Source organism: Pelophylax lessonae (genome assembly GCF_965119305.1).
Source record: "Pelophylax lessonae genome assembly, chromosome: 4".
NCBI lineage: Eukaryota > Metazoa > Chordata > Amphibia > Anura > Ranidae > Pelophylax > Pelophylax lessonae.
Genome location: NC_138771.1, coordinates 598,026,051 through 598,042,969, shown reverse-complemented (window position 1 = coordinate 598,042,969; position 16,919 = coordinate 598,026,051). Strand labels below are relative to the sequence as shown.

Below are 16,919 nucleotides of genomic sequence, written 5' to 3'. Positions count from 1 at the left end.
AAACCTTCTGAACAAAGAGCCAGTTTATTGTCCTTCAGACTTTAGGGAGGACCAGACTGTGGCCATTGGGAGTAGAGAAGGTCCCGACAATGCAACAAAACAATGCCACTATGTTGGGTGTCAGTGGGAGGAATTGTGCCCCATCGTTAGTGCAATCTGGCCCCATCATTGGTGTGATTCGAAGGAATTTTTCCCCATCATTGGTGTCATTGGAAGGAATTGTGCCCCATCATTGGTGTCATTGGAAGGAATTGTGCCCCATCATTGGTGTCATTGGAAAGAATTGTGCCCCATCATTGGAAGAAATTGTGCCCCATCATTGGTGTCATTGGAAGGAATTGTGCCCCGTCATTGGAAGGAATTGTGCCCCATCATTGGTGCCTTTAGAAGGAATTGTGCCCCATCATTGGTGTCTTTAGAAGGAATTGTGCCCCATCATTGATGTCATTGGAAGGAATTGTGCCCCATTGTTGGTGTCATTGGAAGGAATTGTGCCCCATCATTGGTGTCATTGAAAGGAATTGTGCCCCATTGTTGGTGTCATTGGAAGGAATTGTGCCCCATTGTTGGTGTCATTGGAAGGAATTGTGCCCCATTGTTGGTGTCATTGGGAGGAATTCTGCCCCATAATTCGTATCATTGGGGGGAATTATGTTTGGGTATCAGTGGATGAAAGAGTGCCCAAAGGGCCAGATAAAAGCAGACAAAGGGTCGCATCTGGCTCCCGACCCGCAGTTTGGAGACCACTGTCCTAGAGGTACAGGAAGGTAATTTTCCTCCTGTTATTGGAGTCCCCTGCCAGGACTGTCCACTCCTCCCACCTCTGAGGGAGTTCTGTACAAAGGCAGGTGCTAAGGAGTCACCCATGCGTGCATGGTCCTGATCTGGGCTGTGTGCATCCATAGACACACACAGCGCTGCTAAGCCACACCTCGTTTCCCTTCTCACAGGAGTTTGACTGACACCAACAGGAACCAATGGCTCTCCTGCCCTTAGTATCTCCTGTGAAAGCAGAAAGTCAGGGAGCAGTGCTGGAGCCGTCCCCAGCTACAAGTACCCACTTGGTGTGCAGCTACATGTGAACAGCGGCACCTGCTGTCAGCCTTTTATTAGTTTATAGAGGCCACTGCTATTCGCATGCAGCGGTCATTCCAAACCCAAGAATCCAATGATTCTTGCCGCTGGAATCCTGTAGCTAAATGGCTGTGAGAAGGAGACCTTAAGGGCCACTTCACACCAGAACATGCTACAGGAAAGGCGCACTTCCCGCACTGCTTTCAACCCCCCCCCCCCCCTGCTTTTCCATCCGCTGTGGCTATCAGCACCTTGTTAACGACACCCCAAGCGCAGATCAAAAACGCAGTACTGGGAAAATTGGTGCAGTGCTTTTTCAAAAGCAGTGCATGTTTTTTTTTTTTAGAATAAAGCTTTATTCCTTTTCAAGTATTTGCATACATACATTGAGCGAAAAGAAGCTTTGTCAGGGTGTTCCCAGTAGACATGTGCGGTTTATTTCGTTCCGAATTGAAATTCGGACAAATTTTTTGTTACAATAGTAATGCATTTAAACAAATTTGAAATAACAAAACGAAATTTCTGACAAAATTCAAATTGTTTTCGATACGTATTCAAATAGTTTTCAAATTGAATGCAAATTTCTGAAGATAATAAAATAGAATAGAAAATAAAGGAATAGAATAGAAAAGAATATATTAGAAAAAAAAAAGAATAGAAAAATTAATTAAAGAATAGAGTAAAACAGAACAAAATAGAATAGAAAATAAAGGAATAGATTAGAAAAGAATAGAAAGGATATAACCATTTCCCAAAACTCGAATAAAATTAATTTGAATAATTGTTTTGTTTGGATTCCTTATTTACATGAATTTGTTCAGTTAAATTTGTTTCATTCATTTTTAGAATTTGTTATTTCTACTCGAATTTGAATCGATTCAAATTTTCCGAATTTTTTCAAATTCAACTCAGTTCGACCGAATTAAAAAAATTTGATTAGATTTAAATTACATTTAAATTGCATTCAAATCGAAATCCAATTTGTTCTATTCGAAATTTCAGTTTTGGAAGATGGTTATATTTTTATATTCAATTCTATTCTATTGTTTATTATATTCTATTCTTCTATTTTCTATTCTTTTATTTTCTATTATATTATATTTTTTTTATTACATTCAAATTTATTCTATTCGAAAATTTGAATTTTGGAAAACGGCTATATTGTTGTATTCTTTCTCTTCTATTATTTTTTAATATTTTTTCTATTCTATTCTGTTCTATTCTATTTTTTTCCGTTTTATTCTATTCGAATTCAAATTTATTCTATTTGATATTCGAATTTAGGAAGATGGTTATATTCTCTCTCTTCCATTGTTTTTTCTATTCTTTTATATTCTAGTCAATTCTATTCTTTTATTTTTAATACTATTCTGAGCTATTATTTTCTATTCAATTCAAATTAATTTTATTCGAGTTTTGGAAAATGGTTATATTCTTTCTATTCTCTTCTATTCTATTTATTTTTCTACTCTATTTTGTTCTGTTTTACTCTATTATTTTATTTTGTATCCTATTTTTTTTCTATTCTTTTATTTTCTATTTTATTCTTTTCTATTATGTTCTTTTCTATTCTATTCCTTTATTTTCTATTCTATTGTCTTCAGAAAGTATTTTTCTATTCTAATCAATTTTCTAATTCTAATTCTAATTCTTTTCTTTTCTATTCTTTTTTTGTATTGCACATGTCTAGTTCCCAGGAAACATTTCACATTCGTCTTGCCTAAGGCAATAATGACAAGAAAGCGTACAAAGTGAAGCAGCCTGGGGTTATAGATATATACGTAAAAAAATAAGACATGTATGACTGTAATTCTAACCCTATAATGAGTAAAGTGGAAGGATTTGGTGTCTAAAGTTGCTCGTTAGGTGTGTCGCAATGTTCTCTGTAAGGATATTGGTTGGTAAATGTCAGCTGATGCATACATAACGGCAGGGCCAGACTGGGTATGAAAGCCAGCCCTGGAAAAAATGACATACCAGCCCCATAGCATTGCGTTATTATACCAGCGCCACCCCTCAGTAAGCCCCCCCACCTAGTACAGACCCCTCAGTAAGCCCCCCTCCCAGTACAGACCCCTCAGTAAGCCCCCCTCCCAGTACAGACTCCTCAGTAAGCCCTCCTCCCAGTACAGACTCCTCAGTAAGCCCTCCTCCCAGTACAGACTCCTCAGTAAGCCCTCCTCCCAGTACAGACATCTCAGTAAGCCCTCCTCCCAGTACAGACCGCTCAGTAAGCCCCCCTCCGTGTACAGATCCCTCAGTAAGCCCCTCTCCCAGTACAGACCCCTCAGTAAGCCCCCCTAGTACAGAGCCCTCAGTAAGCCCCCCCACCTAGTACAGACCACTTAGTAAGCCCCCTCCCAGTACAGACCCCTCAGTAAGCCCCGCTTCCAGTACAGACCCCTCAGTAAGCCCCCCTCCCAGTACAGACCCCTCAGTTATCCCCCCACCTAGTACAGACCCTTCAGTAAGCCCCCCTCCCAGTACAGACCCCTCAGTAAGCCCCCCTCTCAGTACAGACCCCTCAGTAAACCCCCCTCCCAGTACAGACCCCTCAGTAAGCCCCCCTCCCAGTACAGACCCCTCAGTAAGCCCCCCTCTCAGTACAGACCCCTCAGTAAGCCCCCTTCCAGCACAGACCCCTCAGTAAGCCCCCCTCCCAGTACAGACCCCTCAGTAAGCCCCCTTCCAGCACAGACCCCTCAGTAAGCCCCCCTCCTAGTACAGACCCCTCAGTAAGCCCCCCTCCCAGTACAGACCCCTCAGTAAGCCCCCCTCTCAGTACAGACCCCTCAATAAACCCCTCTCCCAGTACAGACCCCTCAGTAAGCCCCCCTCCCAGTACAGACCCCTCAGTAAGCCCCCCTCCCAGTACAGACCCCTCAGTAAGCCCCCCTCCCAGTACAGACCCCTTAGTAAGCCCCCCTCTCAGTACAGACCCCTTAGTAAGCCCCCCTCCCAGTACAGACCCCTTTAGTAAGCCCCCCTCTCAGTACAGACCCCTCAGTAAGCCCCCCTCCCAGTACAGACCCCTCAGTAAACCCCCCTCCCAGTACAGACCCCTCAGTAAGCCCCCCACCTTCACTCCCCAGTACAGTTGCAGTGTAAGTTGTGTGCCCCCCTCCAGCGGTATGGTGCTCACATACCTTCCTCCTGATGATGATCCCATGTCATGAAGAGTCGGCGCCGTGACAGTCTTGCAGGCAGCCAGTCAGGCTTGATCCACCGCCACGCAGCCGCCCCCGCCGGATGTTCACAGCGGCTGACGTGGAAGAGTATATCGGACAGACAGAACGTCACTCTGGAGCGCAGCGGGGGCCGGGGCCGCTGCAGCGGCCATCATCACAGCGGCCAGCCCCCATGCTTAAAGGCGCCCCTATCTTAAAGCGGCCCCAGGGCCGGCGGCTCACAGGGAAATTTCCCGGTATCCCGGTAGGCCAGTCCGGCCCTGAATGACGGGGGATAGTTTTTCCCCAGAAAAGCGCTAATCGTATTGGGATGAGGAGTATGTAGGTAACTGATTAGGACTAGGAGGTGAACATTTCTTTGGGTTGAGCCAATCGATGAAGCTTAATGGACAACACATATACAGTGGGCGGTCCAAAAATACTGAAGATCAATGGACAAACGTCCTCCCTGCGCTGTCTATTAATTCAACAGAACGTTGCTGCTGTTCATCACCATGTGACTAAATATAAATAAAACAAATAACACATAGCTAAGGCTACGTTCACATCCAGGCGTTGCTATTTTATAGGCGTTTTTCAGGAGTTTTCCAGGCGTTTTTTATAGGCATTTTTATAAGCGTTTTACAGGCGTTTTTTGCAGGTGTTTGGAGGCAGGCCTTGACATCTAACAAAAATGCCTGTATTCTGCCCAAAAAGAAGGTCATGTTTTTTTTTGAGTGTCGGGTGTTTTGCTTAACCACTTAAGCCCCGGAGGATTTGGCTGCTCAAAGACCAAGCCCTATTTTGCGATTCGGCACTGCGTGAATTTAACGGACAATTGCGCGGTCGTGGAATGCTGTACCCAAATGAAATTGATGTCCTTTTTTTCCCCACAAACAGAGCTTTCTTTTGGTGGTATTTGATCACCACTGCGATTTTTATTTTTTGCTCTATAAACAAAAAAAAAAAAAACACGACAATTTTGAAAAAATAACAATATTTTTCAATTTTTTATATGAAATTCTCAAAAAATTTCAAAATCATTTTTTTTTTTAACATTTTAGGCCAATTTGTTTTCTGCTACATATTTTTGGTAAAAAAAATCGCAATAAGCGTATTTTAATTCGTTTGCACAAAAGTTATCGCAGCTACTAACTACGGGAAATTTATGTCATTTTTATTGTTTTAACTAGTAATGGCAGCGATCTGCGATTTTTTTTTTTTTTTTGCGGGACTGCGACATTGCGGCAGACAGATCGGACCCCTGACATTTTTGACACTTTTGGGGGTACCAGTGACATTACTACAGTAATCAGTGCTATAAATATGCACTGTTACTGTAAAAATGACACTGGCAGGGAAGGGGTTAACTTTTATTGGTGATCAAGGGGTTAATGTATGCCTGGTGCTTACTGACGTGTGTGGGGGGAGGGGACTGTGTGACACAGGGACAGATCGCAGGTTCAGCTATGCTGAATCCTGTAATCTGTCCCTGCCTGTCACTTAGGAGATCCGCCCGCTTTGTTTACACAAGCGGGAGGATTTCCTCACTCTTTCCCCGACGATCGGGGGAAGAGCGGCGGTGATCACCGCCGCTCCTCCCCTGGCCCAACTCCCGCTGTGTCTGAATACAGCGGGAGCGAGCCTCCGGCGGCGCGCGAGCGCTGCCCAGAAGGGGAGGAGTCCAGCGACTTAGGTCTAAGTCGCTGGACGTAATCGAGCCACTTTGCCGCAGTACAGTCCCACTGACTGGTGGGCAAGTGGTTAAGCCTTAATGCATGCAAATACGCACGAATACACATGAATACTCGCAAATACATACAAAAAAAAAGGTCTGGAAAATGTAGATGCTCAAACAGGAGTATTGTGTGCAAGAGGCCTAAGGGATATCTATATATGAGTGGATATATAGCACATATTTGCTAGTCAATACTTCATTTGTTTTATTTATATTTGGTCCAAAAATACTGAATTTGGTCACTAGATGGCAGCATACAATATTTACTATTTTAAATCAATAAAAAATATTTGACGAGCACAGAAAATAGCATTCGTTTTTTTTGCCCGATTCGCACAGAACAAATGCACACAAGGCAAACTGCTATGCGACTTATTTTTTTTTACAGAAATGCCTGCTTTTTACACGTCGAAGCTTCTTTCAGACAGTATTGACAATTCATATTGAGAGCTGCATCCACCAAAAACTGAAATATTAGCTTAGGATGGAGGGGCCCTGTAATACTCTCTGTGCGGGATTGTTGGTTGCAGCCGCGCGGTGACAATATATTCCATTGTGACATCACGCTGTGGGCTGCGTCTGCTGCTGTCAGGATTCCATTTTTTTTCCAATAGTTGTGTTATTAATCTGCTGGCCTTTGCTGGCAGTATTACACTCCTCCGCTCTGATTCCTGGAATGTGTGCCCAGACCGAGCTTCCAAAAACCTTCCTCCACTCTATTCTCAGTCATTGTTATTGTTCAGAGCTCTTTCCTTCTTACCTAGGGCCATATTCCTGTTCAGGGGCTTTATAGCCCAATGTAAGTTTCATGCCAAACCAATTACCCAAATTGAGGATGCAGAAAAATACACATAAATGTCCAGGTGCTTGTTTACACGTGTGGTAGCCCTCTGATTTGCGATCCATAGTGTATCGCTTTTCAGAGGGTGTTTTAAAGTTTGTGAGGAGGTGCTATGGTGGCTCGTCACTGCCTGTTTTAACCCTGAAAAGCCATGCGCATTGCCCAGTTCTGGCGCAGCCCCAATGGGTCGTGTTTGGCAGGCATGTACACACCCCATCTGCTACCTTTGCAGCCTAAGGCCCCTTTCACACAGGGAATCCGTCAGGCAGACTCAGTTTTTCTCAGCGGGGGATCGATCCGCCCAGGGGCGAAACTACAGGGGTTGCAATTGTAACCGGGCCCCATGCTCCAGGGGGCCTGTGAAGCCCCCCTGTACACCTGGATAGGAGGGGCGGTGGGGGCAGCATGTAGAGAAATCACTGTCCTCCTTTTTCCTCCTGTAGCTGCAGGAGGAAAATGGAGGAGATTGGTTTCTCTGTATGCTGTCCCCGCCACTCCTCCGATCCAGTTCACTTGTGTTCTGCTGTCTCTGGGCCCCTGTGTGCTCCCCTGCCCCCACTATGCTCCCTTCCCTCTCCTGCCGGCAGCTGCTGGGGATGTGTCACAATGGAGAACCAGGAAGGGGTCGGTACATATGTAATTTACCAGCTCCTTCCTTTTCTGAATGGACAGAGTCATAGTCAGTGACATTGTAAAAAAATAAAATAAAATGATAAAAAATACAATTAAAATACCAAAAAAAAAAAAAAAACTTCTGACACCAGTGGGTGAACTTCCAGGATCGCAAAGGTCACACTTGCTACCGGGTCCTGGCATTCCACCACCGTGGGGAGGCCCCAAGATGGCAGGAAGGGGGTCCACTGCAGAGCTTGTGATAAAGGGCCCCACAACGAGACTAAAGGGCCCCAGGATCAGTGGGAAGAGCCCCAGGCTTGAAGGGAAGGGCCCCGGCCAGGGGTCCAGGGGGCCCTTTATAGTTTCTTGCATCGGGGCCCTGAAGGTTCTAGTTACGCCTCTGGATCCGCCGACCCCCCGCTGAGCAGGGGGGCGGCAGCTGTGTTTCCGTGCTGTGTGTGGAGACAGAGCTGTCAGGTCCCGCTGTTCTCTATGGGGGAATCGGAAGGGAACGGACCGTCTGTCCATTCTCATCCAATCCGATCCGATCCGCTGGACGGATGGAAAATAGGGTTTCCATCTGTCCAGATTTGACGGATCGGATGTCAGCGGCCATGTCTCCGCTGACATCCGATCCCCCATAGAGATGCATGGGGCATCTGTTCAGATCAGCCTGTCGTTTTTTTTGGCGGATCTGAACGGATGCCCCATGCATCTCTATGGGGCATCAGATGTCAGCGGAGACATGGCCGCTGACATCCGATCCGTCAAATCTGTGTGAAAGGGGCCTAAGGGGGAGTGGTTGGGGAGGGGGTGGTGGTAAAAACATGGCTTAACTATTTGTTCATACCACCGCAATCCTCCAAGGACCCAGACTCTGCTTTTCTTTAATTGAGCTTCAGCAGCAGCCCAAAATTTAGTGCAGTGAAAGCAGCGGTCTCTCTGCATCGGTCAGTCACACCCCCTTTTATGTCACAACCAGAGATGTAACCACAAATCATGGGGCCCCCATAAAAAAACTCTGATGGGGCCCCTCAACCCTGTAGCTGTTGGCACTGGGTATGCTGTTAGAAATCACAGGGCCCGATACAGCCTACTTTTTTTTTTTTAACAGCCTTGTTGGGGGGGCCTTTGGTAAAATATCAGGGGTCTACACAGACCCCTAATGTCTCATATTTGAGACAGAGAAAGATTAAAGAGGTTAAGGAAAGAGATTCCCCGGTCCCTTTCTCTGCGGCCTCCGCTGCACTGGAAAGTGAATGAATGGGGAAGTGCTCAGAGGTTTCCTGCTCATTCACAAAGGAAGCATAGTAAACATGATTTACTATGCAACAGTGACGAATAAACACAGTGAGTGATCGGCACCAATCGCTTCAGGAAAGGAAGGGGCTGGTAAACAGGACATACAAGACATATTTAAGCCCCCCCCCCCGCTCTCCATCCTGAAACATCTCCCTGTGTGGGAGAGGAGAAGAGGGAAGCCAGCAGCACTGCGTCAGCAGGGGGGGGCGTCAGCAGGGGGGGTAGGGCACAGATACCAATTTCCCTTTAGTGCAGCCAGTGGGAGAAAAAAAAGGGGGAGAAGGTGGCAGAGCTGCAAAAAAGGGGGGGCACAAAAGTTTAACAATAAGGCAGGGCAGTGCAGCCATTGCTCCCGCTCAGGAGGTATCTAGGCCCCCCCTTTTGAATTGATGGAGCCTGGTATAGGAGGGCTGGCTGTACTGCACTATCAGCAACCCTGGCTGGCACTGTCAGCCCTCATTCACACTATTTAGCATGGCATCAGGCGCTGTGCACATGTGCATCACAATGCATCTCCATTGGAAGATTTCCTCTCTATTCCTTTTCTGGTGACAATCCAAAGGGTTCTTTCACACGGGCAATCCGTATGTCTGTATATAACCCCATCCGTTTGCGGGTGAAATACGGACATAATGCATGTCAATGGGATTGCGGATGTCAGTAGATGACCATCCGCTGACATCCGATTTGCGTCCTTTCAGATCAGTTCCGTTTTTTAGAACGGAGGTGAACCCTATTTTTCTTCCATTTAAAAACGGAACTGATGCAAAAACAGATGTCAGCGGTGTCATCCGCTGACATCCGCAATCCCCATAGACTTACATTATGTCCATTTATCATCCACAAATGGATGGGAGGAAAAACGGACATATGGAATGGACACCCCAAAGTGTCATCTGTGTCCGTTTAAAAAAAAAAAAAGTGCCTGAGCGGATGAAAAAATGGACTTATGCCGCTGTACAGAACACTGGTGAGACCTCACTTGGAGTATTGTGCGCAGTACTGGAGGCCATATCTCCAGAAGGATATAGATACTCTAGAGAGAGTTCAGAGAAGAGCTACTAAACTAGTACATGGATTGCAGGAAAAAACTTACCAGGAAAGGTTAAAGGACCTTAACATGTATAGCTTGGAAGAAAGAAGAGACAGAGGGGATATGATAGAAACTTTTAAATACATAAAGGGAATCAACTCGGTAAAGGAGGAGAGCATATTTAAAAGAAGAAAAACTACCACAAGAGGACACAGTTTTAAATTAGAGGGGCAAAGGTTTAAAAGTAATATGAGGAAGTATTACTTTACTGAGAGAGTAGTGGATGCATGGAATAACCTTCCTGCAGAAGTGGTAGCTGCAAATACAGTGAAGGAGTTTAAGCATGCATGGGATAGGCATAAGGCTATCCTTCATATAAGATAGGGCCAGGGACTATTCATAGGATTCAGATATATTGGGCAGACTAGATGGGCCAAATGGTTCTTATCTGCCGACACATTCTATGTTTCTATGACTGTGCCGTGTGAAAGGACCCAAAATGTGAGATTTTAGGTTGTCACCAGAAGATTTTCTTTCACTCTCGATGTAAATGGTAAACAAAACAAATAGAGAGGGTGAATCTCCCTAGTGGGGACACGGGCAGCAGTAATAACCTGACAGGGGTTCTAATCTCTCTAAACTTTATCCAAAACTGATTTAACGTCGGCCACGTGCCTGGTTCTAGGGGGCGAGCGTGCGCCGCCGGCGGCGCCCTCCCGCACCCACTCGGCAGCGGGGATGCTGATGCACGGGGCTGCGATCGTTCCCCGCTGAGAGAGAAGGACGGCCAGCTGTTGTAAACACATCTGACCATTCTTCTCCCTGGAATGATCACAGAGCTCCTGTGATCCTTCCATATAGGAACACAGGTCTCTGTGGTCATTTCACAAGCCCCTCCCCCTCACAGTTAGTAAACACTCCCCTAGGCTCACATTTAACCCCTTGATCACCCACTAGGTTAACCTCTTCCCTGCCAGTGTCATAATTACAGTAACAGTGCATATTTTTAGCACTGATTACTGTAGTAATGTCACTGGTACCCCCAAAAGTGTCAAAAATGTCAGTCAGGGGTCCGATCTGTCCGCCGCAATGTCGCAGTCCCACAAAAAAAAAAAATCGCAGATCTCCGCCATTACTCGTTAAAAAAAACACCAAAAATGACAGAAATCTTTCCCTTAGTTAGTAAACGCAATGACTTTTGCGCAAACCAATCAAAATACGCTTATTGTGATTTTTTTAACCAAACATAGGTAGCAGAAAACAAATTGGCCAAAAATTTAAAAAAATTTAGATTTTTACATTTTTTTGGGGGAATTTCATATAAAAAAATGTGAAAAATATTATTTTTTCAAAATTGTCGCTCTTTTTTTGTTTATAGCGCAAAAAGTAAAAATCGCACAGGTGATCAAATACCACCAAAAGGAAGCTCTGTTTGTGGGAAAAAAAGGATGTAAATTTCATTGGGTACGACCGCACAATTGTCAGTTAACCACTTGCCGACCGCCGCACGACTATCTACGTCGGCGGTCAGCCCCTCACAGGCAAACTAACGTAGGGCTACGTTGCTTGCTTGTGAGGGTCTAGGGAGCGAGCGCGCGCCCCCGGAGGCGCGCTCCCGCTCCCGCGTGGTCACGGACCCCCCGCGCGTGTGACCAGCGGACCCGATGTCCGCCGGCCACTTGGCGATCGGCGGGGGAGAGGGAGAATGTCAGGCAGCTTGTGTAAACAAGCTGCCTGTCATTCTCCTCGCTGCAAAGACACTGATCACATGGATCTACTATGTAGATCCGTTGATCAGTGTCCTTACAGCTGAAGCCACAGCCAATCACAGTAGAAAGCACGCCCCTAGGGACACACACAGCCCCTCCCTCCCAAATAAAGTTAACCCCTTCACTACCAGTGTATTTTTACAGTAACAGTGCATATATATAGCACTGATTACTGTAGAAATGTCACTAGTAACCCCAAAAGTGTCAAAAATGTCAGTCAAGGGTCCGATCTGTCCGCCACAATGTCGCAGTACCGCAAAAAAAATCGCAGATCGCCGCCATTACGTGTTAAAAAAAAAAACAACAAAAATGACAAAAATCTTTCCCTTTGTTAGTAAACGCGATAACTTTTGCGCAAACCAATCAAAATACGCTTTTTGTGATTTTTTTTACCAAACATATGTAGCATAAAACAAATTGGCCGAAAATGTTAAAAAAGTTTGATTTTTACATTTTTTTTGGGGGGGAATTTCATATAAAAAAATGTGAAAAATATTGTTATTTGTGCAAAATTGACGCATTTTTTTGTTTATAGCGCGTGATCAAAAAATCGCACAGGTGATCAAATACCACCAAAAGAAAGCTCTGTTTGTGGGAAAAAAAGGACGCCAAATTCGTTTAGGTACAGCGTCGCACGACCGCGCAATTGTCCGTTAAAGTCACGCAGTGCCAAATCGCAAAATACCCCCTGGTCGGAATGGGGGTAAAATCTTCCGGGGCTTAAGTGGTTAAAGTCGCACAGTGCCGAATCGCAAAAAGTGGCTCAGACGTAAGACAGCAAAATCCTTTAGTGGTAAAGTGGTTAAGGGGGAAAACCTTCTGGTCCAGAAGTGGTTAAAAAAATAAAGTTTTGCTTTCAGTTATACTTTTCTATAGGGCAGTGGAAGGGTTAATGCGTGTCCTGGACTCCCTGTGCAGATCAGAAGTGTCCTTTCTGTTTCATCTTTTCTTTATTTTGGTGCAGTTGAAGAGGCAGGACTTTTCCAGGGACAGGATTGCTCAGTCCCTGGCACTGTCTGTGCACCCTGGGCACCTCTGCAGCCCCCTCTCTCTCCATCCTCCTCCATGAGAGCAGGATCTCCTCCCCCGCCTGTGAACAACCTGACACCAGTTAGACCAGTTTGGGAGAGGAGTCATTGGGTGCCTGGGAGCAGCTGACCTGGGTGGGGGAGAGAAGAGGAGGGGGGGGGGTAATAAGAGGGAGTGGGCACTGGGGAGGAGGAGAAGAGACTCAGCAGCATGGGGGATCAGGAGAATTACTATGGCAAGCACGGTAAGCCAATGCCTGGGGTCTGCGCCCCTCTATGTGATCACTATATACAGGGTGTGCATGGACTGGGGATTCTGGGTAGGGGTTGGCATGGGATGGATCACTGCTCTGGATCATAATACTGGCCATGCACACTGCACCGTCTTATGGGACTGTATAGAAGGCTGCCAGTCCTGGAATAAACTGGATTGTACGCCTTCCCTGTGCTCAGGTCATTGCTCTGCGCTCATCACACTCAGGAATCTGTGTGTGCTAATCTGGGGACTGCCGGAGTCCGAGGAGCTGTGTGTGTATGTGTATATATATATATATATATAGTGTGTGTGTATATATACTGTACACTGGACACAGCGACACCTTCACTGCCTGCTAACCTGTCTGTATTATCTGCAGTCTGCACTGCGCACATTGCTTTGCAGTAAACTCTCAGGGGATCACTGCCCATAGACAGTACCAGGGACTATCTCTATACTCTCAGGGGATCACTGCCCATAGACAGTACCAGGGACTATCTCTATACTCTCAGGGGATCACTGCCTATAGACCGTACCAGGGACTATCTCTATACTCTCAGGGGATCACTGCCCATAGACAGTACCAGGGACTATCTCTATACTCTCAGGGGATCACTGCCCATAGACAGTACTGGGGACTGCATCTATGCTTCCAGGGGATCACTGCCTATAGACAGTACTGGGGACTGCATCTATACTCTCAGGGGATCACTGCCTATAGACAGTACTGGGGACTGCATCTATACTCTCAGGGGATCACTGCCCATAGACAGTACTGGGGACTGCATCTATACTCTCAGGGGATCACTGCCCATAGACAGTACTGGGGACTGCATCTATACTCTCAGGGGATCACTGCCCATAGACAGTACCGGGGACTGCATCTATACTTCCAGGGGATCACTGCCCACAGACAGTACTGGGGACTGCATCTATGCTTCCAGGGGATCACTGCCCGTAGACAGTACTGGGGACTGCATCTATGCTTCCAGGGGATCACTGCCCACAGACAGTACCGGGGACTGCATCTATACTTCCAGGGGATCACTGCCCACAGACAGTACCGGGGACTGCATCTATACTTCCAGGGGATCACTGCCCATAGACAGTACCGGGGACTGCATCTATACTTCCAGGGGATCACTGCCCACAGACAGTACCGGGGACTGCATCTATACTTCCAGGGGATCACTGCCCACAGACAGTACCAGGGACATGCTTCTATACTCTCAGGGGATCACTGCCCACAGACAGTACCAGGGACATGCTTCTATACTCTCAGGGGATCACTGCCCATAGACAGTACCGGGGACTGCATCTATACTTCCAGGGGATCACTGCCCACAGACAGTACCAGGGACTGCATCTATACTTCCAGGGGATCACTGCCCACAGACAGTACCGGGGACTGCTTCTATACTCTCAGGGGATCACTGCCCACAGACAGTACCGGGGACTGCATCTATACTCTCAGGGGATCACTGCCCACAGACAGTACCTGGGACTGTGTTTATGCTTTAGTTAGGCCCGGACATCCCATGATTTATGGTACAATCAGATTGTAATGTGTATGTCCAGCTTAAACCCTCTTTCCTGTTTTTCATTGGCCAATTGCTGTTGTCGTCTCCATGGATTGGTTGGCTCCAATTTCTTTAGTTTTAGACTCGGTTCACTTCAAGCAGTTTGTGATTGGTGCGTTTTTGCACATGGGATTTTGCCGCGATTTGCGTTTAGCATGCTTTTTTTTTTTTTTTTCTTTTAATGCAAAATTGCACTACATGCTTTTCTGCAGCTTCTCCATTGAAGTCTATGGAACCCCAAAAAAAAAAAAAGTTTTGGATTTAAAAAAAGTCCCTGACTCTTTCCATAAACACAGCGGCTGAAAACGTATAGATGTGAACATGTCCCATAGGAAACCATGCTAAATGGACTGTAGTGCATTTCTGCAAAAAGCACCAAAACACACACACAGGTGTGAAGCAGGCCTTACACCCCGGTCACATCGATTGCGACATTGTGCTTCTAGTTTTCCGTTAATTTATCCAAAATTCTGGGAAGGAAAAAAAAGCTTTATGTACTTGGGTCGCCGATCGCCTGGTTTTCGCATTCCTTTAGCAGTTATTTGGTACAATAACACAAGGCAATGGAGGAATACCGGAAATACAAACTTATCTTTTGCTTTATTTTTTATTCATTTGATTTGTCTTGTTCCATGCAGTGCATCAAAGCAGATGGCGCGTGAGTTGCAGTACCGGTCCATCGCCCTGTACTGGACCCTGCGCACTGTGCATAGCACACCCCTAAACATAGAAACATAGAATGTGTCGGCAGATAAGAACCATTTGGCCCATCTAGTCTGCCCAATATATCTGAATCCTATGAATAGTCCCTGGCCCTATCTTGTATGAAGGATAGCCTTATGCCTATCCCATGCATGCTTAAACTCCTTCACTGTATTTGCAGCTACCACTTCTGCAGGAAGGTTATTCCATGCATCCACTACTCTCTCAGTAAAGTAATACTTCCTCATATTACTTTTAAATCTTTGCCCCTCTAGTTTAAAACTGTGTCCTCTTGTGGTAGTTTTTCTTCTTTTAAATATGCTCTCCTCCTTTACCGAGTTGATTCCCTTTATGTATTTAAAGGTTTCTATCATATCCCCTCTGTCTCTTCTTTCTTCCAAGCTATACATGTTAAGGTCCTTTAACCTTTCCTGGTAAGTTTTTTCCTGCAATCCATGTACTAGTTTAGTAGCTCTTCTCTGAACTCTCTCTAGAGTATCTATATCCTTCTGGAGATATGGCCTCCAGTACTGCGCACAATACTCCAAGTGAGGTCTCACTAGTGTTCTGTACAGCGGCATAAGCACTTCTCTCTTTCTACTGCTTATACCTCTCCCTATACATCCAAGCATTCTGCTGGCATTTCGTGCTGCTCTATTACATTGTCCTCCCACCTTTAAGTCTTCTGAAATAATTACTCCTAAATCCCTTTCCTCAGATACTGAGGTCAGGACTGTGTCAAATATTCTATATTCTGCCCTTGGGTTTTTACGCCCCAGGTGCATTATCTTGCACTTATCCACATTAAATTTCAGTTGCCAGTATGTAGTGCACTCCTTAACACTGCGCTCTGTACATAGCACACCCCTAAACCCTACACCCTGTATGTAGTGCACTCCTTAAACACTGCGCTCTGTACATAGCACACCCCTAAACCCTACACCCTGTATGTAGTGCACTCCTTAACACTGCGCTCTGTACATAGCACACCCCTAAACCCTACACCCTGTATGTAGTGCACTCCTTAACACTGCGCTCTGTACATAGCACACCCCTAAACCCTACACCCTGTATGTAGTGCACTCCTTAACACTGCGCTCTGTACATAGCACACCCCTAAACCCTACACCCTGTATGTAGTGCACTCCTTAACACTGCAGGCTGTACATAGCACACCCCTGAACACTACGTTCTGTATGCAGTGCACCCCTGAACTCTGCACCCTGCACATAGGGCACCACTGAACCCTGCACACTGTGCATAGCACTCCTCTAAACCCTTCACCCTGTATGTAGTGCACTCCTTAACACTGCACTCTGTACACAGCGAATCCCTAAATTCTGCATTCTGTGCACTGCGCACCCTTGAACCCCGCACTCTCTAGTGCACCCTTGAACCCTGCATTCGGGACACAGGGCATCCCTGAACCCTGCACACTGTGCATAGCACACCCCTAAAGGCTACACCCTGTATATGGTGCACTCCTCAACCCTGCAATCTGTACACAGTGCACCCTTGAATCCTGCATTCTGTGCGCAGCGCACCCTTGAACCCCGCACTAAGTAGATAGGGCACCCCTGAGACTACACTCTATACATAGTGCACACCTGAACCCTGCGCTCGGCACGTAGCGTACCCCTGAACTCTGCACATAACGCACTCCTGGTATTTATAGCCCCTTTTATGATCCTCCCCATTGTTTTTACCAATGTAACATTGCAACACCCACCGTGATTGAGTTACTGCACCTATTCTCTGAGGGGGTAAAAAACCCTGGATATATTTTATATAGTCTTATAGATGCAACCGGCCCT

General features: G+C 46.1%; 1 protein-coding gene across 3 annotated transcripts in view; it reads left to right on the top strand.

Moving 5' to 3' along the window:
* The window catches only part of SLC44A2 (solute carrier family 44 member 2 (CTL2 blood group)), a 182,285-nt gene that overhangs the window by 54,012 nt on the left and 111,354 nt on the right, over window positions 1–16,919 (top strand). The window contains exon 1 of one of the 3 annotated variants that reach the window (XM_082254833.1): window positions 12,745–12,812. The exons of the other annotated variants lie outside the window; for them this stretch is intronic. Within the exon in view, the coding sequence (XP_082110959.1) occupies window positions 12,779–12,812 (34 nt within the window). The 5' untranslated portion in view covers window positions 12,745–12,778. Of the gene's footprint in view, window positions 1–12,744; window positions 12,813–16,919 lie in introns of those variants that run through there. 3 annotated transcript variants of the gene reach the window in all.